General features: G+C 32.5%; 1 protein-coding gene across 1 annotated transcript; it reads left to right on the top strand.

Moving 5' to 3' along the window:
• Nucleotides 1–798: 798 nt before the first annotated feature.
• Nucleotides 799–18468, top strand: LOC127847431 (uncharacterized). The gene is made up of 4 exons (XM_052379336.1): nt 799–883; nt 16110–16421; nt 17595–17618; nt 18013–18468. The coding sequence occupies exons 2-4, from the start codon at nt 16163–16165 to the stop codon at nt 18150–18152; spliced, it is 423 nt and encodes a 140-aa protein (XP_052235296.1). The 5' UTR covers nt 799–883; nt 16110–16162; the 3' UTR covers nt 18153–18468.
• Nucleotides 18469–23125: the final 4657 nt, after the last annotated feature.

Genomic DNA, 23125 nt, shown 5'->3' with positions numbered 1-23125 from the left:
AGGACAGCCCAAGCCACCTGTCATATAAAAAATAATAGTTCTTAAATGAGCATTAAAATCTATAAAATCCGGAGGAAACGTGAGAATATGTTGCATTGAGAATTAGAACACGTTAATAATATATGGTTCTCATAACTTCTGAAGTAAAAATAAAATATTTTTATGTTGATATAGATAATAAGGTTAGGCTGATTACTAACCTTGCTGTGAAAACATCTTAGGTGTGAACGCTCTTGGATCCGCCGAGATGCCATTCCTAGTATTGATTAATCTTTCGGTGAACGCCAGATATTCCCTTCCTTGCAATGTCTGCAGGAGTTCAACATCTCCCCACAACATTGTGACATGTTCTTACCGACCTCGTAGGCCAAAATGCAACATATTGTTCATCCAAACAGTGTTTATAAGTGAGTCTGGCGATTCTGAAAATAAATTAAGAAATAAAAAATGTAGAGATGTATGTAGTTTTTTTCTTTCAATTCATGGATTGATTAAACCGCAAAACTTCGCTTTGATAGAAGGATATAGGGCTATAATTTCGCTTTGTAACACAAGAATATAGGACTATAATTTCGCTTTGTAACAAAAGAATATAGGGCTAGATCTATAATTCCAATGCCACAATCGTGTTAACATAGATCCAAAGACACTGTTAATTGATTTTGATTAGTATAATTACTATCCAATTTTAACTGATGGACATGCAAGTATTGATATACAGCCCTGGGGTAATTGGGTCAATACGTCATCGTTATGACGTTGCATTTACTGTGTAGTCGTAATATTATACATGCAATACGATATCGATGTAAACACAAACATGTTGAGTGTGAAAATTGTATCTGCTCAAAACAATATGGATTTATAATATGATGACCACCACGTAAGTTTATATTTTGATATTATAATATAAGATAAAGTTAGACATTTAATAAAGAGATGTTTTAATAACTTACCTGTGCCAAGAAGTCCTTTTTTCTTCAGAATTTGAATTTCGTCTTCTGTGAATGGATCTGATCTAATTTTATAATTTCCCAAGCCGTGTGATTTTGCAATCTTTCGTGTTTTTGTTGTTGCTAGCATTACTGGACAACAGGTGCGAGATAACCGGAAGTTTGCAAATAACCGATTTTGGCACAGTGTGCCAATTACAAGTTATTTTCACACTTGCTTAATACCGAGATTTTCACGAGTTATTCGCGAAAAAACGGCCAATTGTGTTACTAAATATTTTCACATATGCAATAATCCACTTTTAACCAAAATTTGTTTAAAATTTCCTTTAAACACACCGTTAGATGATATCAGTATTTAAAATATTTAACAATTTTGCCCCTTACCTTCAGTGTTGGCAATATAGCCTTGTTTTCTCTTACAATAAGCTTGGATTGAACTGGCGAATTGATGCCGCTACCGCGATATATTGTATCCGTTTTTATTTCGAAAAATATTTATTATATAATTAGGATTTCTAACTGATCTGCGATTATTCAAAAGAAAATGACGCTAAAAACTATTATTTATTCTTTCCCTAAAATATATTTTTGGAAAGCTTATCAAAAGTATTTCCGATTTTTAAAGTATAGTTAAGTTAACTCGAAACAAATTCTCAAGTGCGTTTTATATTGCAATTAGCATAAACTGTTTTTTTTAAATACACACATCGAAATGTAAAATTTCCTAATGATCATTTACCATAAAACAATCCCCGAGAAAAGACCTTCTAATGTTCAATAATTTTGTAAAAAGAGCAAAACAGAACGTTTAGATTCTTTTATTAAGGGCCATGAGTTAAAAATAAAACGGATTTTTCTCTAACACATCATACGAAAGAAGCGATGTTTTACTTAAAATACAAGAGGTGTCAGAAGACAGCGCGCTCGACTTTTCGAGTGCTTGACAGTATAACGTTAGCCATCAAGGGGAAATTGTTCATATTCAATTATGTCAAGGAAATATAGTCATATTCTAACTGGAAGAGGACCATAATTGAAACATATTGATCGCTTATATTTTAAAGAAGTGGTACATTAAAGACGATTCTGAGTTAAGGTATATTTTCCACAATTAATTGAACATTTGTTAAGACTTAAAACAAACTAATAAGATTATATTTCAAGTTTGATAGCAATAGCTTGGTTGGGATGGTTGGACGGTCTTTCAAATTAAAAAAAAAATAAAAATAAATATTTGAGTTTTTTTAACATGTTTAAAAAAATCTTTTTGTGTGGAGGGGTGAAGAGGGGGAATAATGTGGGGGTATGGTTATTTATAAGATGATATTAAAAAAAAAAAAAGAAAACAGAGGAAAAAAAATATTTGTAATTTTTTGAGGGGGGGGGGGATTCTGGGGTGGGCGTTGGGGATGGTTTGGGTGGATAATCCTCATCCGTGGATTCATTGAGGTATGTCAGGTAAGTGTTGGTGTTTATCAAAGTATGAATCAAACCTGATCCTAAATAAAGAAGGTATGGCAATTAAAGCACACTTTATTTATTTCACCTTAAGATTCAATGTCATTCAAAGGTCAAGGTCAAATTCAACTTGCCAGGTGCAGTACCCTTATGATAGTAAGAAAGTATTTGAAGTTTGAAAGCAGTAGCCTTGATACTTTAGAAGTAAAGTGCATCTAAACACACAATTTAACAAAATATTCAAAGTTACTAAGTAAAAAAAGTGCCATAATTCCGTCGAAATGCCAACCAGTGTTATGCAACTTGTCCTGTACAGTCCCCTTATGATAGTTACCGAGTGTTCCAAGTCTCAAAGCAATAGCTATGATACTTTAGGAGTAAAATATATCAAAACACAAAACTTAACCAAATTGTCAATTTTCTAAGTATAAAAGGGGCTATAATTCTGTCAAAATGCACGTCAGAGTAACATAACTTTGCCTGCACAGTCCTCTTATGATAGTTTGTAAGTGTTGCAAGCATGAAAGCAATAGCTTTAATACTTTAGGAATAAAGTGGACCTAAACGCAAAACTTACCCAAGTGTTCAAAAGTATAAAAAAAGGCATTACTTTAAAAATAATGCTGACCTTCACCTTGGCCTACACAACTGTCTTGTTGTCATAAAGAAGTAATCCAAGTTTGAGTTAATTATCTTTGATAGTGTTAAAGTTATTTGACTTTATAAAAAACTTTAACCAATGGCGACGCCGACGCCGGGGCGAATAGTATAGCTCTAATTTTTCTTCGAAAAAACGAGCTAAGAATGAATTTCATGATGTTATGATACTATTTTTGAGTTAAGTACACACCCTCGAATCGATTATGAGATTACGATTTGCATCCTTTGCAAGTGTGGCGCGTCAGTCGGACCCGACTATGTCTAGGTCCAACAATATAAACCTTTTGGGGGGAAACACTGCAATACACGCGTCACGTTTCAACTTTTATTTCGTTTACATAAACAATGCCGCCGACGACGCCGACTTGAACAAACACTACGTCGACAATGACGTCTACGACGGTTATGGCAACGATGACAAATGCAATGACTATGACGAATATGACGATTTCACTGAAGTATTCATATGACGTACGACTTATATGACGTTAATCATGTGACGATTGTGACGTAAATCACGTGACGTTCACAAATACGATCTTTCTAACGGATATCTGTAATTATCAATACGATTGAAAAGTATAATAAGCAAAAGACAATCTTCCATGCATTATCTAAATACATGTGCGCAATATAACATGTGATATTATTAAAATCACATAACATTGATTTCAATAGATACACATAACACCTAGTAGAAATGGAAACTAAATTCCATGCAAACGACTGTTTGGTTTTCCTTTACCTTTATTACAGAGTTATTTTAGCAGACATTAATATTCACTCAAACTAAATATATCATTTAATTTACCAAAGTAGCACTTATAGAAAAATGCAAAAATATTTATAAAAAATAACCATAGGATAACAATATCAATTTACTGAACATTGAATAATTCCTTCTTATATCCCCCAAAATTAGATTTCGTTAATTTGAGACCACTACTCACTTGTTTCAGAGTCTTAATGTGTTCAATGAAACCATGAAAATGACATAATTTATGACCAATCGAATTATGTTATGAGCCCCAGCATCAAGTTCTAAATATACCCCTTGCCAAATTTGGAGACTTCCGAGAACGCCATCACCATATTCAGAGACTGCTTGTTTACCACAATACAATATGAAACACATGTTTCCCTATCGAAACCTCAAACAATGGGTAAGTTTTAGATGTGACATTACAATGACAATATACGAGCTGCCATCCCAACTTATCAAGTCTTGATTCTTAACATAAAGCGGTCTGGTCGAGATCCTATCAACAAGTCCCGAAACACCGTTATATCAACATTCTGCTAGTATGAAACAATTGTGCTAGTCTCCAACAGCAAGCTTGCAAGTTAAATCGCTATTAAGGACGTATGCTGCAATTTTAATGCAAATTTTGCTACACCTAGAGTTTGATTATTTTTGGTAGAACCATCTGTTGTGGGTAGAAAAAAAAATTATGGGTCACCGGTGTTGTTCATTTTTTTATTCGCACTTGAACAACAAGCATATTTCAGCACAAGAACAATTCACCAATAAGGTAATAACATAAAAACTTGAGTAAATTAATGAGAAAAGTGTTGAAAACAACCTATATTTCTCACAAAATCTGTAATACTGATTTAATTTGACTACAAAATGAATTAATTTTGTTTTAACATGAAAACGACTGATTCATGTTTTTATCATTTGTTTTAAACAAAACAAAAACAACAGAATTTCACATATGAAAATAAATAAAATGCATCAAAGTCATTTTTATTTCTACATGCCTTCCTGAACCTATATTTTTTTCAAAATTTACCTAAATGTTTAATGAGTTATAACTTAATACAACTGTAAAACGAAAACAATAGGTCACCGGGGTCGTTTGTTCACAAATGCAGTTTAACAGCATGTATTAAAATACAATTTAAAAACAAAGTTGAAACCATGTACATGGTGCTGGTCAAATCAAAAACTAGTACATGTATTGATGTATGCCAATGAAAAAATAGATTCATATGTAAATGAGAACACAAGTTATTTGTAACAAGATCAGTAAACGTATGTTAATGCAGCATCCAACTTAAAAAAGATGTATACAAAACATTTTAAGGGGCATATAGTTGTAATTATTGGAATGACTTGATGTTTTTATGTATGCCAATGCAAAAGAAGATTTTAATTTAAGTGAAAACACAAATTATATGTAGCAAGATCAAACAAATATAAATTTATACTGAGCCAAACAAAAAACAAGATAATTGAATGCATTTAAAGGGGCATACCACTTCTTTTTGAAATTCTTGACATGACATTACCAATTTATTGTTGTATGCAAATGTCGATTTGAATATAATGAAAATACAAATTATAAATGATGTATATCGAGATCATTACATTAGGTTAACTAAGTATTCAATTTAAACCAATGCGTATACAGTACACTTAAAGGGGCATATCAACGGTATTAATCGTGATTCTTGATATGACTTCACCAATTCACGGCATATCATTTGTATGAATTAATGCATATAAACGCAGTACCATATTATTTGAATTGCTGTGAAAATATATATGAAAAACAATTTTATCGAAACAGTTCGTGTACGATAAAAATCTAATCCAACACAAGTATTGCATTTTTAGGAAAACGTTTACATACTACAAACAAGTTCGCATGTGAATAGAGATACTACAGAAGGCAATTATGGCGTATATGTAAAGCAATCATTCACTACCTACATGAACTTCGTTATCTATAATGAGGTTTTTTATATTATAATTATCTTTTCGTTGTTGATACGCCACTGTAAAGTAATAATACTGAAATCAGTATTTAGTTTTTAAATATACAAGGACTCAGATATTTTTAAGTACAGAATACATTTCAAGAACGTACGCGGTAGTTTTAAATATTTTTTTAATTACATATAGCATCATGTTTGATAGATCCATCTTTTGCTGATATCAAAATAAAATAAAAATCGAGGATGACGGATGTTCTTATGTTTTATTGACCTTTGAATTAAACGACTATTTCAACGTGTGGGTTCACCTCGCAAAAATGCATTTAAAAAAAAGACCGAGCGCACAAGTGAAAAAAACTTTTGAAAATAATTTAATTCTCTGTGTCCATTTATAATTATGATTACAATTTCATTTAATATCATAAAACATCAAATGGATATCAACAAAGTTAATCGTAAAATTAAAAAATGTATAATTTCTTACCTTAAACTGTTAATACCTTCCCGCATATGGATTTCATTCCAATTCATCCAAATGGCTCGTGGGTTATCAAAACGAAATAAGAAAACATATAAACAAGCAAATTCGTTGAATTGATATCCCTCGCAACATTTTGTTTGTGACAGACGGGCGGACGAACTTACGTACGGACGGACAAGGCCAATTCTATATCCCTCCACCTTTATAGGGGGATATTTACTAAGTCACCAGGATCTTTTGTTCACAATTACAATTCAAAATACAACCCGCAGTCAAACAATAAATGCTAATTTCCAACGTATCACGACTGAAAATGCAGTAAATAGATAAATATGCGATCCTGTTTGCTCAATGTAATGCGGGTCATTGTTCTGTCAAATGTTAGAAGAATATATCTTATTGAGAATCCATTATATACTTGTATTTTAAAGGGTGTTGTTTTCCCATTCCAGAATACAGGCCTTATCAAATTCCCCTATGCTACACGTGATCCCATGTCTTGTCTTAAGTATTTCAGCGTGTCACAAACATTAAAAAAGGTATTCCAGGGCTTTTCATCAGGAAATCGGGAAAAGGCCATAGCCTTTCAAATTGGGAATTTCATGCGCGATAACTGATCATTTTGGGAAGACCGTGTTTTTAGAAATTTTGGAAACAGGGCCTTTTTCATTGAGCAGAAGTATTAAAAGACAAATTGTGGTGCATTCTTAATCATTTTAGAGCTCATTGCTTTCAATTTGGGAAATGCCCAATATGTCTAAGTAAAAAATTTGGCAAATTCCTCTATCAATTTTGGGAATAAATAACCTTATTTTCAATTGGAAAGGGGCCGAAATTCGGCCCCTGTTATATAAGGGTGAAAAGCCCTGATTTCACTATATTTAGGTAGAAAAATTGTGATTGCGTTGCATTCGTGTAATAAGACGTTATGTGTGTATTATAAAATTGGTTGCAGGTGCGGTACAGGCGTCCGTTCAAATACATCAATGTGTTGTTTTTTTAATCAATTGCTTACCAAAAATAAACAAAAAATTAGTGTTTTTTTTCGAATCATATTGTTCAGAGAGAAATAAATTAAGAGAAAAAAAATATGCACGTATTATATACACGTGCGGCAAGGTGCACCAACAACCGCACATGGTTAAAAATATCAGAGCGTCGTGGATGAAAATTTTATATTTATCCGAATTATCTCAAACAACAATACATAAAAGTTGATATCTTAAGCCGTTGTTTGAGAAATTGAAGTTATCCGATTTATTTTTAAGCATAACTTGAAAAGTACATAACGATTTTGATTATATATTTTATATATAACACATATACTTTGGTGGCATGTTTTAAATATATATTAGGGCTGTAACGAATCCAAAAAATTGGTTCCAAATAAGGTTTCTTGCCGTTTTTCGGATTCGGTTCCTTCAAATAGGAGAAAATAAGTATTTTACTGTCCAAATTAAAGAAATAAATGTTTTAGAAATAAAACTTGGCTAAAAAACATATTTAACAAAAACTCTTAAGAACATACTTTTTTACCATATTTTTTCTGTTTTTTTTTCTTAAGAACCGGTAAAAGAAGTATGTTAATATTATACCGCAATTAAGAAATGTATTATAACATTGTATAGCAATGTCGAAATAAAATAAAACCTTAACACTTAATACATTGCTCGTTTACAAATCCAATTTTTACAGTCTATACAGTTTGAATTTTCTTTTCACATATCAACATTAACCAGGTCCAGGCAAACCAGACATATTTTACCAAATGAGCACTGACAAGGTGTCCCTTGCTGTGGAGAGGTTTATCTAACTGGAGACTAAAGTTCCTTGCATAACACGATACCTGAATGCTATCTGTGCCAGAAAGGGGTGTGTTCTGCTTATCTCTCCACTATTTGAAGGGTCCTTCTTTTACTCCACTAGTCTACGAAGGCAATCCAGAGTCATACATTTTCCGCCCTGACATGTTCTCGAAAATAGGTACTTAATACGATGGAAGCCGAATGATCTCGGATGATATGCGTTTTTGACTGTGAAATGTCCATAAATATCGACTGTTATACGTATATTAAATCTTTACAACAGAACCAGTCTGTGTATAAAAGAATCGTGTGAAAACAGCGCTAGGTTACATACAACTACGAAAAAAAATATTCGGAATCGAAATTTCCAGGGGTGGATCCGTACCCGCGAATCTGAAGTTGGATCCGATATCATCGCATATTTCGGGTACCCGTTGCAGCCCTAAAATATATGATGATTCAATGACAATTTGCTTAATTTGAAGGAAAGCATCCGTTTTTAACAGGTCGTACTTGCGACACAAACATTTTCAGCTATAAGGAAGTATTGTCTGTTTTTTCCGTAATGAGATTCTTGGTTGTTGTTACAAACACGCGATAAAAAAGGTTTTTGTAGTCGCGGGAATGCTGGTCGATTCTTACTGTGTTATTTAGGGGCTACACATTGTTTATCAATCTTCTAAACTTCATAATACTTCATTTCTTGGTATCATTCCCTTATTGAATATGCATCCCGTTTTTATTCGAATATCCGAAAAAGCATATACTTATTGCACAACCGGTGTTACAGTCAAAACAAATTTGCGTAAAACTAAACTGCCGCATACGTCCTTAAATAACGGTTATTTTATAACATGCAGTATCACACTATACGATATCTAAATTCACTTTTATTGAATAGTGCGTATTTATTGCATTTAAACATGTATATGACATTGAAGTAATTAATTAAATAATGAAAGTTATGTATCTTGAATCACAAATTTAAATATAACTTATATGCAAGAAAAGCCGAGTATTACATAGACATTAAACATGTCCGGAGGAAAGACTTCACCTTTTACCACATTATCTGCGGCCGATTCGCGCCTTTTGATACCACTCCTTCATTGATTGTCATGCACTTTTTTGTTATTGTTTAAAACTGTGCATTACGTGCACTTTTATTTATGTATGTGGATAAGCCGATAAGTTGATATTTGATGTAACATTTCAGAAAATGACATTGTAATAACCTTAAAATTGACATTTAGCAAGCTGTATCATAAAGTTGTGTGAACGACTTCTTATTGTTCCTTCATTTCAAACGCCTTTCTTATGTGGACGTTAACGTCACTGTCTCGACCGTACTTGGACGTAAGGATTTGACCAATCTTGATGAAACTTACAAAATAAACTGGGCTTAACGCAACTTTCACAATACCATTGTCAGTTTTAAAACGTGCATAATAAGTTCTTGGCCAGAGTTTAAGGCGGTTGCGCACTTTACTGGTTAAACGCTAATAGACTCTTAACTCGTGGTAATTATCTGCAATGTTTACCTACTGCACCAACTGGTTCGGGTTATTTTCGATAACGGCATTCTTCAAGTTTGTAACTCGGATTTCTTAAATAGTTAAATCGTCTTACATTCCTAAAAAATGTATACTACATCGTTTGATTCGTGTAAGCTGATTTACGGGTTTAAGAAAGACAATTAATTGTTCTTTTGTTAAGCTTTGTTTTCAGTTATCGACATAATATTATTTTGCGAACGCTAAAACAATTGCGACAAAGTTAAAGCATAATGCTAGTTTATACTCTTCGTGATCAAAATTTGATCTTTTAAACGACACACTTCATTTGAATTCCCAATACCTATTGATGAACACGTACGTTTGATCGGGTGATATCATACATTAGTGGTATCTTTCTGTAATGATATTAAGATGTGTTTGTTATTCGTTGTAACGGTTACCTGCATACAATTACAAGTTTTTTCTTACTGATTGCTATTAAACATGCTCCAATGTTCGTGTGTGGATATATTATTGATATTCTGTTTTGCCGTTGCTTCGACAGACGTTGAAGGTAAAACTTTATAATTAAAATGACTTCTTGACATATTTATTTACTTTTTCATCTTTATCTGTAATGAAGTTGGTATCCTCATTGTCTTATGAGTCTTTCTATTTGGCGTGTTTTTTGCATTTCGCTGATTATTCTATATGTCAATATTACACATCAAGCTTATTAATGGTATGACTTTTTTATCATCACAGTTATGTTTTTGTTGTTAGGGAAATTTCGTTATTTAACCACCGTAATTTACTTAAGAGTTCTTCTGCCTTTCGGAATGTTGTAATCGCCCGTTTCAAACTAACTTGGCCATTTTGATATCCTCTTCTTGACATATTTGTAAGGAACCATTCATTATACGAAATAAAGAACAAGATATAGTGTTGTTTTCCTGTAAACTCTTAATTTAAACTCTATTCAACCTGTAACATTAAGAAAGTATTTAGTTAAGCGTCGCTTGGAACCGTTTGTGTTATGAGGCGGCTTATTTTATACCATGAGACACATCGAAATGTTTATTGAAAAATACGCAATTTACAGGTGATTTAACACATGAATAACATTTTTTATTAAAATTTCTTGATAATTAATATCCGTAAAAAATAGCATAAAGTCAACGTCAAATTTACCTTTACGTTTAATGTTCTAAGACAAATTAAACTATTTTTAAGTACCAAATTAATCAATACGTTTATTTTATTTACTTATTGCGGTAGCTGCCATTGGAATTCTATTATGATAATATAATGTAATATCCTCCCACTTCGATTTCATATAATATTATGTTTCAAAATAGATCATGCCTTAGATAAACTTTACTTCAGAGAGAGACATGTGTTTGTCGTTTCAGGTAGGAGAACCTTTTTTGTAATTATATGGTTTTGAGTATTAGACATTGTCAAATGCATTGTTTACACTTTAAGATTGCGAAATGTGGTAGTTCTGTATCATCATAAACGAGACTAAAAAGAGATTTACTTTTCGACGACTATTTTCGCGGAAGCAATATCGGTTATTATCTACGTCCTATGTTGTTTTTTTTAAACATTGTTTACCTATTAATCGCAAAGAATCATATCGGTATTTAAGTAAATGCTTTAGCACATCGCGATTTGTTGATTTATATCGGTTCCCTATAATAAGCACAGGTCACAAATGTGAATGTCAGATGGCCTTCATTTGACAACGTATATACAGAGGTAATTATCATTACATTTGTATCATATCAGATGGGGCTTCTAATTAAAATAAAGGCTGTTTTCTATTCGTACCGAGCTTGGTATATTACAAACAAGATAGGACATAAACCTGTTTTTTATTGTTTATCATGCCTCCATGCCCACGTTTTTAAAGAAATAGTTTAATACAATTGCTAAGACTCATTTATCATGTTTAGAATGCATGAACATGTTGTTTTACGCTTGACGTTTAAATCATGACGTCATGAGCACTTGCGCTTTTTATTTGTAAAATACGTTTTTGATGCGTTCTTGTTGCTTTTCGTGCCTAAATTATAGTGCGTCCTGTTACCAAACTTTTTTTTGAATCTCACTAATGTTTTGCGTGCTGTTAGCTATGATATTTGACGTCAAATTGCATCCCATGTGCTACTTCAGATCAATGTAATGAGCAAATCTGAGGTTGAAGATGGGTCTTACAATGACAAAAATAGAGATGTGGTAGTCTCAGAGGATCTACTGCATTATCGTCTCAATGAATCGGTTAAACAGGACGGGGGATAGCAGACATTCTTAACGGACGCCCACTGATGTCCTGAAGAAGTCAACATTCAGTCCATTGAGAAGTACTGCGCTGTTGGCGTTTCCGCATAGTTCTTCGATGATGTGTACTTGTGACTCGTCAATATTAAATCCCCCATAACCTTTTTGTAGCCTGTCATACAAGATGCGGTTAAAATCGATGCCAGTTAAGGGAGGGCTTACGATAGAGTTCAGGTATTTCTCAATTATATCTCAGCAGTTGAAGATTTGTTCAAGTGCTAGGTTCAGCCCTGAATCAAGTCTGCTAACAATTCTTCGGCCTTACTATTAAATCGGTTGAGGATGATGCTTAAATGGAATGTCTGATGAGACTTACGTTGTCCACTCCCGATGATCTTCATGCCTGCAGACTGCGCACTGCTCCCTCCACAGCTGCCTTAAGTATGCACGAAAGTTCATGGTACGCATCTGGTATGGGAGCGTTCTGAAGGAAAATGTGGTCTGGTTGAAGCAGGTAGTTATAGAGGGCGATGTGTATTCAGCCCACTTGTTTAAGACTACTACACTCTCGGTCAGGAGGTTCCCGTAAGCGTCTGCTTTAACACTGGCTTTGGGCTGACTGGTGTTCGTGTGGGTATGATGGTGATGTAGGCTTTTTTACTGCTGCCTGTATTTTACTTAATATTGCTGTATTGCTCCTCAATCAACGCCTTCTTGAAATTGTTCATTTATCTTCCTCCTAACATTTTGATATTCTGTCTAAGATTTGAGGCTAGTGTTCTTCTCAAGCCATAGCCTTCTTCTGTTGTCACAAAGGTCCACGATCTCGGTCGTCAAACATATCTTATTCTTAATAGTCTCTCTCCCAAGAGATTATTCGGCCGATGGCAGCAGGTCCTCCTTCAAGGTGTTGGTGGCGTTGTCATTGCCAATGATGTTCAGAGCTGTGCTTGAAATGCCTGTGTTATCTCTTTCAATAACATACTTTAATTACTACAAAGTCAAATCTAATGTGAGGGTTTAAGGTGATGCAATTGTTCTTTAACTTCAGCTTGATAGTGTTGAGTGCTTAGTCATGGTCATTGCCGATGTCTGCGAAAGGAAACGTTCTCTTTTTTCACATTATTAATGCCGAACTTGAACACTTACGGAACCAGTATTAAATCGATCTGCTTTCACCTCTCGAAGGACATTTCAAGGTTGTATTGCCTTTTGAGAAACATTTCGTTTCCAAACAAGAATTTGGTGAACCTCGATATGCAGAATCCCTAAAGGGTGGACATGTACACGCTGTCATGTCGTTCCGCTCCATTCTTTTGTAATGGGCCTATTCCTTTAAGGATAAACTAATATCATTACAATACTATTATTTTTCTTCGTTTCTGTGCCAGATCGAAAGCTGATGACACTGAAATTTCAGTGATCCACTCTAACGATTTTCCTGAGTTTTTGATATTGATATGTGAAAATTTTCTAATGAACTGTTTGTTTTTGCACGAATTTTAGACACCGATAATTCAAAATAATGAAAATTACCGCTTAGAATCTGTATAAGGGGAGGATCTTTATATTGCTAGGCAATTAAGTTCGATTTATTTTTCAGGAAGATATTTTTAAGGATAGTTTTGTTACTGCTAGAAAATTTAAAACTTAAGATCACCAGATTACTTTATAGAGTGTCATTTAAGGATGAACCAGCGCATAATGTCAGGTCGTTCAACTCCAAGAGTTGTGTCGGTGGTTATTGCTTGTATTGCAATTTTGATATTACATTTTTATATCCCCCAGTCTACACTGGGGGACATATTGTTTTTGTCCTGTCTGTTTGTTGGTTCGTTGGTTTGTTTGCGTCAAACTTTAACATTGGCCATAACTTTTGCAATATTGGAGATAGCAACTTGATATTTGGCATGCATGTGTATCTCATGGAGCTGCACATTTTGAGTGGAGAAAGGTGAAGGTCATCCTTCAAGGTAAAAGGCCAAATATATTTAGGGGGGGGGGGACATAGTGTTTCACAAACACATCTTGTTTATATCGGTTATAGATGTCTAAAACTTATAAGAAAATTATAATTACGTATTGTATGCAGCTTACGTACAAATATTTTCATCTTGTTTTTGGAATCTAACATATCGTAATTACCTTATATTCCTATTCTCATGACAATTAATCCGTACATTGACAAAGCAAAATGTCGGGTAAAATATACCAATTTCACTATTATTCTTGTTTATGTTGTTCAACATCTTATTAATCAGATAAATTATCTAATTTTGTATTGAACAATATAGGAATACAAATTAGTTTTAAGACTAACATAAATTGCTAATATACGTTTGGTTGTATTTATGTTCTGTGAATGTTACATTTACACATTTATAAGTAAAAAGCTTTTTATCCAAAATGAATGCAATAAAATTCATAATGATTATCCAAACAATTTAAACGTTCATCTGTCAGAATACGAATGTGCGAGAAATGACTAATAACAAAAGCCCGGGGTCAGACGGTTCGTCAGTAGAAGTTTATAAGATTTTATGGAACGTCATAAACACTTTGTTACTTTATTCTCTAAACTTTTGCCTTGATAATAATTGCCTAACAGATCTACAGCAACAAAGCATTGGTTCACTTTTATAAACAAAAATGGAAACGATACAGTATCCTCAAATAACTGGAGACAAGTTTCACTGCTAAATGTTGACTATAAAATCACCTCAAAAACCTTAGCAAATAGAATAAAAAGCCTTTTAACCAACAGTAAAAGCATAAAAGATGGATAAATCGGAGAAAATATTAGAATATTAGGAGAGGTGATACATTCAGTAAATACAAAATAACCATGGTTTAATATTCTTTTCGGATGTCAATAAAACTTTGGACAACTAATACCACGAATGGTCCACAACAAAGTTTAAAAAAAGTTTTTTCAACAATGGAATACTTTGGACAAATATCCGGTTTTATTCTAAATAGGCCAAAATGTAACATTTTGCGTTTAGGATCTTTAAGTGATACTGATACTGAATTTGCAAAAAAGAAACAATTTAATTGGAACTAAACCCAAGCAACATCATACGTATAGCTTTCTGTAATAATTCAAATGAAACTATAGCAAGTAATATAGAATTAATGAAACTCAACCACTCACTCCGAAAAACTCTTTACTCTTGAAAACAAATGGAATCATTAATTGACAGACAAAATCACAGTACTAAAAACATTAACATTCCCAAAACTTGTGATTCCTCTAACCGTTCTACAAAACCCACCTGCTCTTAGATGAAATGAATAATATATACATTGTTCTAAAAAACTACAAAAATAAATAAGTGAAATTATACTTTTGCGACCTTATTTTTATAAAGTAATATATCCTTTACACGATTTTATTGACCGGTAACACAGTATATTCAATTTTAATAAAGTCATTTTGTAAGATATCCAGATCGAAAATAAAAAAATAATATATGTTTACTGTTCCAGGTTATTTTTTAAAAATGCATTGGAACACTAATTTTAAAATTCCAAGCAGCAGCAGTGTATTTAAAGATGGCATGTAACATATGTATTGATGATGGTTGCCTTTCTCGTCTATGAATTTTAGCTCATTTTAATATATATTCTTTAATTTTACAATGCATATTTAAATAGCGTAATGCTATTCAATGGCTTAGTATAGCAAAAAAATTGCAGTCCGTCATTCAAAAACATTTTCATTAAATGTAATCGTTAATGTATCTTGTTCAAACAAGCGAACATATAATTCCGGCGTCTGAAAAAGTAACGCAAGTATTTATTTGTACGAACAACTCTTGATACTGGTTGAAGGCTGAGTAATGACGTAGTCGCTCATGTATCCATTCAAAAAAAGTCCGTCAGTCCATTCGTCCTAATTCTAGAATTTTCTCAACAAACACTTTGATGTAACTTAGTAAAAGGGAAATGTAGGTACTATGCACGACCTTTCTAATTCACAAGGAATCAAAGTTCAGATCGATGTAAATAAAAATAGATCATTATTTAAAGTTTATTAAATATTTAAAATAATATCATGAACATTGATTTGCATTAAGCTATATTTACAGATTTTTCATAATTGATCACAAGTTATCATTCAATAATTATTCAACTCAATTTCACCAACCACAATTCTCCCGCCACAAAAGCTACCAAATTGTTGATTCATATAGTTCTAGCGCAATAATAATCTCATTTATTTACCATTTATTTCATTTTTCAGGATCTTGTACTTTACAAACTGCTCAACTTGGACACTAGAATGTGCAACTAGCTATGCGCTTCTCATGGGATATACAGGAAACAAAATTTCTGAAATGTGACAAAGATCAAACTCCCATAGGACAGTGCTCGGCACTCACTGTGGTTCAATGCGGAGTAGAGGAAACATACTCAGGCGTGTACAACATAGCCTCAAATAACGACTTGACTTCTACAACCATAACCTTAATAACTTATAAAGAGGACCTTTCTGGCAATTACAGCTGCTTCAAGGATAATAACGCTGACAGGCAAACTGTTTGCTTAACAACAGGTATATCCGTTTTTTTCTCAACTATCAAATCATGACTATTTTACTATATAAATATATATATGTATTTGCATATAAATATATATATGTATATGCATATAAACGGTTTATCAACACAAATTTACAAATGTTTACGTATGTGGTATCCGTTGCTGTTAAGCTGCTTTTCATATTATTAAATCACTATGTTTGAAAAGCATTTACGTACAGTATTAAAATAATACATTATACTTAATAAATGTGAGTAAATTTGTAAAAAAAAAAAGCAACCTTAAATCAGAGTTTTAGAATTAAAACAGTTCACTTCAAGCCGACTTGCAAGCCATTTGGCCACTGAAACAAAGATAAGATTAATTTCACAGATAGTTTACATCACGGTGCCTATACCACGTGACTTTTTCGGATCTGTGTTGGGAGAATAAAGCGCGACCCAGTTAACATTTTTAAGGATCTCTTTTTAAATATTTCGCCATTTGTAATGGGATAAAGTGTAGAGCAAGCTCATTCGTTAGAGTTTTCTATAGGTATCATGATCTTTTTAAACAAATAAGTATTTGTTTCAGTAAAGTGCAACCGCGCGTTTGAACGGTTAGAAAAATGTCGGATCAGTGTGGGGACCTCATATTACAAACACACGGTTGCACTTTACTGAATTAGCGGGCTCTCCACTTTATCCCATCAAAAATGGTGGAATATTTAAAAAGACATCATTAATAATGTTAACTGTGTCATGCTTTATTCTCCCAACACAGATCTTAAAAAGTCACGTGGTATAGGCACCGTGTTACATGATATTTTCCCCAATAAGGCACCGTAACTACCTTTAACATTACAAAATGGCCACCGTCCGATACGCATACTTTGACAATTAAGAAAAAATGTATTTTATGTTATTATGAAGCGAAGAATTAGCTTCTTTTATAGACTTATACAATTTCAAAAATATGCAATAGGTTTAATATTTCTGTTAATGGTATGCTGTATTAGATGTCTTATAATGTTTGTTAACATATATTGTTAAAAGCCGTTGTTGAAAATGCATTCAGTGTAGATGGTTTGCGATCAGTATAAATATACTATAGAAGTTTATTCTTTGCATAATATATTAAGCAATTATTTAAGGATTAAACGAAGAGTAGCTAGTTATAAAAACGTGTATTCATCTCTTTACTTTAGAAAGAACATCAGAACCGTCAACAGGTAAAAACGTTTCGTTCATTAGTTTCAACGACTAGGTTATGTAATAATCAGAAACATCATTTCCATGATATACAGCGTTTGTGTAGAGATTTGTTTGTGAAAGATACTTATCCGTGAAATCAATCAGTTAAAAGATAATTAATAAATAATTGTTCTGACTTTTGTCGCTGGATCTAAGCTGCATCACACCAATATGAACGAGGAAAGTAAAAATAGATCAATAAGTTGTTTGTGTTGTTTAATTCACTGTGATGTACAACCCACCAGATTTGTCCAAGCTCTAAGCAATTACCGATTTTCTCGTATAAGCTGCAGAGAAATAAATATGAATAATAGCATATTTTGGTATATTTTCTAGGTTTATATTATTATGCTAATTATTGTCTGTTTGTAGGTGCGACGAGCAATGCCTTTCTTGTCGTTGGTATCATAATTGCAGTTTGCGTGCCAGTGGTTATTACAGTAATTATATGTTTTAAATGTAAAAAGCACATTAAAATAACAAACCTCAATGTCTGCTCAAGTAAGAGATGAACATCATAGAGAACTTCAGTGGAAGAACCTTACTAAGCGTAAGGTATTCTTAAAAATAGGCTAAACAAACTGGAAGAAGAATACTGTTTGTACGTTGACGCACAGGCAGGTTTCCGTTCAAATATGTGTACTACTGAAATGTTTCTATTCTCCACACATTAACAAATGCCATACAACAACCAGACATTATTGGAATGTTTTGTTGATTACAATAAGAATACTACTAGTTATGAAAGCTGGACGTTTTGAACATGTCTAACTTGCGACAAAAAACATCTCCGATGATAATGATGTATTGACTATTTTGCTGTAATAAAATTCGTGCTGGCCGTTACAATCACGCGATAAAAAATGTTTGAGTGGTCTTAGGGTTGATGGTCCATTCTCTTTGTGGAGTTTAGGAAACACATGTTGTTAATCATTTTTCTTTGCTTCATAATACTTAATTTATTTATTCTATTACCTTATGTTATATTCATTCCGTTTAATTCGAACATATGAAAAAAATAAACACAATGTGCAATCGGTGTTACAGTAAAAATAAGTTAGCGTAAAACTTAACTACGGCGTACTTGTTTATTCTGTGTAAACAAAATATGGGATAAAGGTTACAAACACAAAGTAATTTCATTTACAGCGAGGTTGGAAGATTTCTTTGAAATGCATCATAATAATCAATGTTATTAGAAACTGGTTTACACTTTTAAACAGCCCAGAGACGGAACTAGTCAACATCTCATACATGAAATGCCAATCCAAACAACAACACAAAAACTTAGAACAACTTTACAAAGATTGTCTGTAGAAACAGGCAGACAGCATAAATGTAGCAACATCCCCAGACATGAACGAAGATGCATATCTTGTAACAAATTAGAAGATATATGTTACTTTTTTCTTGAATGCCTATATACAGCGAATTCTGTAAAAAAATACTATTGGAAACGTCCCGATATAATCAAATTATCAGACAAAATGTGACCAAACAATACAAAACAATCAAACACACAGACACATACATGAATAAATCATTAGTGCTTACGAACAATACCATACATTTACATAATCAGTAACTTGTAAGATACTCCCAAAACGTATGAGCCTATATAATACAGATTTTCACTATATATCGTCAGCCATTCTCAGCTCAATTGTAAACACGTGTCACGTTTTAATCGTTCGACAAAATTAAAAGCTGCATAAAGACACAGCAGTTTAATAATAAAATATAAAAAAAAACGAAAATTTAAACTGATTATAAATAGTATTACTTGAAAATTATAAAGTTAATAAGAAACAATTTCATACTTGTATTATCATGAATAAATGTTGCATACTATGTAAATTAATATATGTTTTATTTAATCTTCTGTATGTACATATAGACTGTACTAATATTAAAATAACTATTTTTATAGACACAACCTAACCGTTTATAATTATATTGGCTACGTGTAATATCTTTTGTGAATACTCTGACTTTTGTTTACATTTTATGATTAGAGCTGTAACGATTCGGTTCGTATATCGAAAAACCGGTTCAACGCCGCCGATTCGATTTCGATACCACTACGGCCAATTTCGATTCGATTCACTGCAATCCCGATTGATCCGCATTTTAAACCTCACTTTCCAAATCCGTCGTCTAAACTTTCTTGTCATTTGTAATACGTCTTGTGATTGGTCAATAGCCAATATGGCATCCAATGAATGAATGAATAACTTGCTGAGCATTACCTAAGCCGGTAAAATGGCTTCTTAAACCATATGAAAGACCGTCAAAATTAAAATCAAAAGTATGGGAACATTTCGGGTTTCACGAAGGTTCTGATGCAAAGTCAACTTGCAAAACGTGTTTTACTGACGTAAGTTGAAATCAGTCAGTTGGATTGTTTACTAAACTATGTGCATTATGTTAAGAAGTCAACTGGAAATAGTTTATATACTTGCATGTTTTTGTGTTTTTTTTTCTGTTAAACACATGTGATACATTGTGCCTTTTATGTTATTTAAGAATAACTCAAAAGGAAGTTTTGTTCAATAAATTTGTTACTTATAAAAAAATGTTGCGTTTTTAAACTTTATTTAAAAAATTAAACACTTTAAATGTACAACATAATAATTTTATAAGTTAATAACAAATATCAAACATATTGATTCATGCCCTGGACAAAATAAGCAGCAAATACTATTTGAATCGAATCGAAAATAATCGAATCGGACCATTTGGTATCGAAATCGAATCGAATCGAATGATGGGTGAATCGTTACAGCTCTATTTATGATGTACTTTGTTTATATCTCAGTCTTATTATGATATTGTGGCAAGTATACTCAGTCATATTCTTTGTACATGTGTATTTATTATGAACAAATGGTGCATACTTGATTTTCCTCACGTGTTGTGATGTAATATTTCGTTTTCACATTAGGTCAACTAATCATTTATGAGCCTAACTATCCTCATAGCATAACGACATGTTGCCATTGTTGGCACTGCATCAACCGAATGTTTTGATTTTGTGTTAGGTTGTCATGCAAATAGGAACGAACCACGCTTAGAAAGAACAAACTTACTATTATTTAATCATGGCAACTCAATTTCCATTAACTTTAGCTTGAATATATATTATAGTGTGCTGATTTTACTTGTATTCGCTGATGACATGGCTTTTTGAGAAAGTTGTTGCATTTAATCAAATTTAAATAACTGATTATTTATATTATTATTGGAATTCGTTGTAGCTAAATACAACAAAGACGGGCATAATGTTATTACGCAAAATAGCTGGATAATCAAAACGAAAAATGGGCATAGCATGGTGATGCTATTGAAGTGGTTGATTACTTTAGGCGCAGTGCGGAATTTAAATGGATTTTTTTTTAATTAACAAAGAAAACATTTATTGGTAAAGCCCTTGCGATAATGAATACATTTTTGTGTAAACGCAATTACTTTTTATAACACGACACATATTTTGTCAGTAGTTTTACTCTTTTATGGGATCTTTACTAGTTAAATTATTATGCTTCAGAGGTTTAGTGTTTCACAAACTTAGAGGATATTGAAGGCAGGCGATTTAACTTTTGCAAACAATTGCTTGTGTCATGTCAAGTTATTGTTTACAAGTGTGTAATGTAATGCTCAACAAGAATAAATACTCTTCCTGGTTTACAAGATTGAGAGATTGAACAAGCTTTGCTCTTCTTATTGAAAAAAGAATTATACTATTGACAATGTCTTACAAAATTGCTGAAACTGTTTCAGGAAATTATAAAGGTTACTCTAATATGTTTCATTTGATATTATTATCCTCGTGTTTTTATAGATTATAAGAACTTAATTTAAACTTTTTGATTGAAACTGTTTGATGTCACAGGGCATCTGACAAGGTCACGGTAACTACCTTCTGCACTAGTGATAGTTAACTGTATCTTTGTTTCATAAGAATGATATAAACAGTTGAGATCAAAGGAACACGGTTCTGTAATTTAACACTGTTAACTTTTTAGCGAGCAAAAACTTTACAGCAGACTTCTGCTACCAGTGAATGTTCAAACGCAACTTAATACATAAAGACGCCCTTTGTGCATTCAGTAAGGTATTTACAGATTCTTCGGGCAAGCACAGTGATTTTTAAGGAATTCCAAGAAACAAATATTTCATAACAATCGAGATGACAGAAATGTTTCAGCGACCTCTAAAGCACGGTAGTGCCTTAAATTACAGATATTGCATAGAAGATGGTCAATATAAAAACAGTTCATTGACTTAATTATTTGTATGATAAGCAAAACACAGCACTTAATAGTATAATCCAGTTTGCTGAGTAAATTCAGAAATAAAATGTGTACATATAGTTCATAAGTAACTGTATTACTATTGCGAACTGAAAATTATATTCCCGCCTTGCAACAATTTTAAGAACTACATGGTCAATTTAGGGCATTGGCAAATAAACCAAAACAAACAAAATAAAAACTAATACTTCAATACAGTATTATTGATGTTACATGATTAAACTTTGAATGTTGTCACACGTAAAAACAATGCAAAAACGGGGTTTGAACACCTTCAGTTCAAGTTTTCGACCTATTTTTACTCGCGTTTGAATATAAAAAAATGTCGATCTTCTTGCGCATTGACGCGTAATAGTTCTGAAGTTAAGCGTACGATTGCTGATGAATAAAGAGAATAACCATTATAAACATCGATTCAAATGTATTACATTCATTGAAATACACATATTTATTATAAACTATACAATATTAAATGATAATGAACTATTATTTGTCCATCAAAAAAGGAGAAGGTCGCCATTTGTAATCATGTATGAATCATGTACACAACATGTGACAGTGTTAATACACAACGAATAAAACTGAAACAAAATATTAAACAAATATAAAGTGAATTATACATATCTTTTAATTTACTTAGTGTAAAAGTTGAAATTATTTGTATTGGACATTGCTCATTAAAAATGAGAGAGTGTTTGAGGGATATTAAGCGAAGTTGAGATGGACAAGAGTTTCTGTGCTGAATGGGTAGGGAAAGAACGTACATTTACACTATCACGTGTGTACTATACAAATTTTATGAGTATGAATTCACGACGACAATATTATGATAAAGATGACAGGATGATACGATAGCGCGATGGCGATTACACAATTACTATAGAAAGATGATAATTAAACGTTATTATTGTAAAAATAACAATGACGCGATGAAACGATACCGCGATTGTGAGATGAAGGTTGTATGATAACAATGTCTTGACAATGACAGGATAATAGGATGCCGACGACGATACCACGATTTTTGTGCAAGAACACCAACTATATATAACTCGTTATTGTATATTGTTTTAACAAAGTTCCATGTTATTTGTTTTCTCTTATATAGTACATATATTAAAAACAATACGTTTCATTATTAAAAAGTGTTAACATATATTATATCTTATCAC

This window comes from Dreissena polymorpha, chromosome 10 (assembly GCF_020536995.1).
Source record: "Dreissena polymorpha isolate Duluth1 chromosome 10, UMN_Dpol_1.0, whole genome shotgun sequence".
Classification (NCBI taxonomy): Eukaryota; Metazoa; Mollusca; class Bivalvia; order Myida; family Dreissenidae; genus Dreissena; species Dreissena polymorpha.
This window is presented reverse-complemented; position numbering and strand designations above follow the sequence as displayed.

What these genes read in the sequence shown, in the direction of transcription:
- LOC127847431 (XM_052379336.1), top strand. Translation starts at nt 16,163, where the DNA reads ATGCGCTTCTCATGGGATATACAGGAAACAAAATTTCTGAAATGTGAC. An exon ending in AACTGTTTGCTTAACAACAG is followed by an intron (nt 16,422 to 17,594) that starts GTATATCCGTTT and finishes TCTTTACTTTAG; the next exon opens with AAAGAACATCAGAACCGTCA. An exon ending in AACATCAGAACCGTCAACAG is followed by an intron (nt 17,619 to 18,012) that starts GTAAAAACGTTT and finishes GTCTGTTTGTAG; the next exon opens with GTGCGACGAGCAATGCCTTT.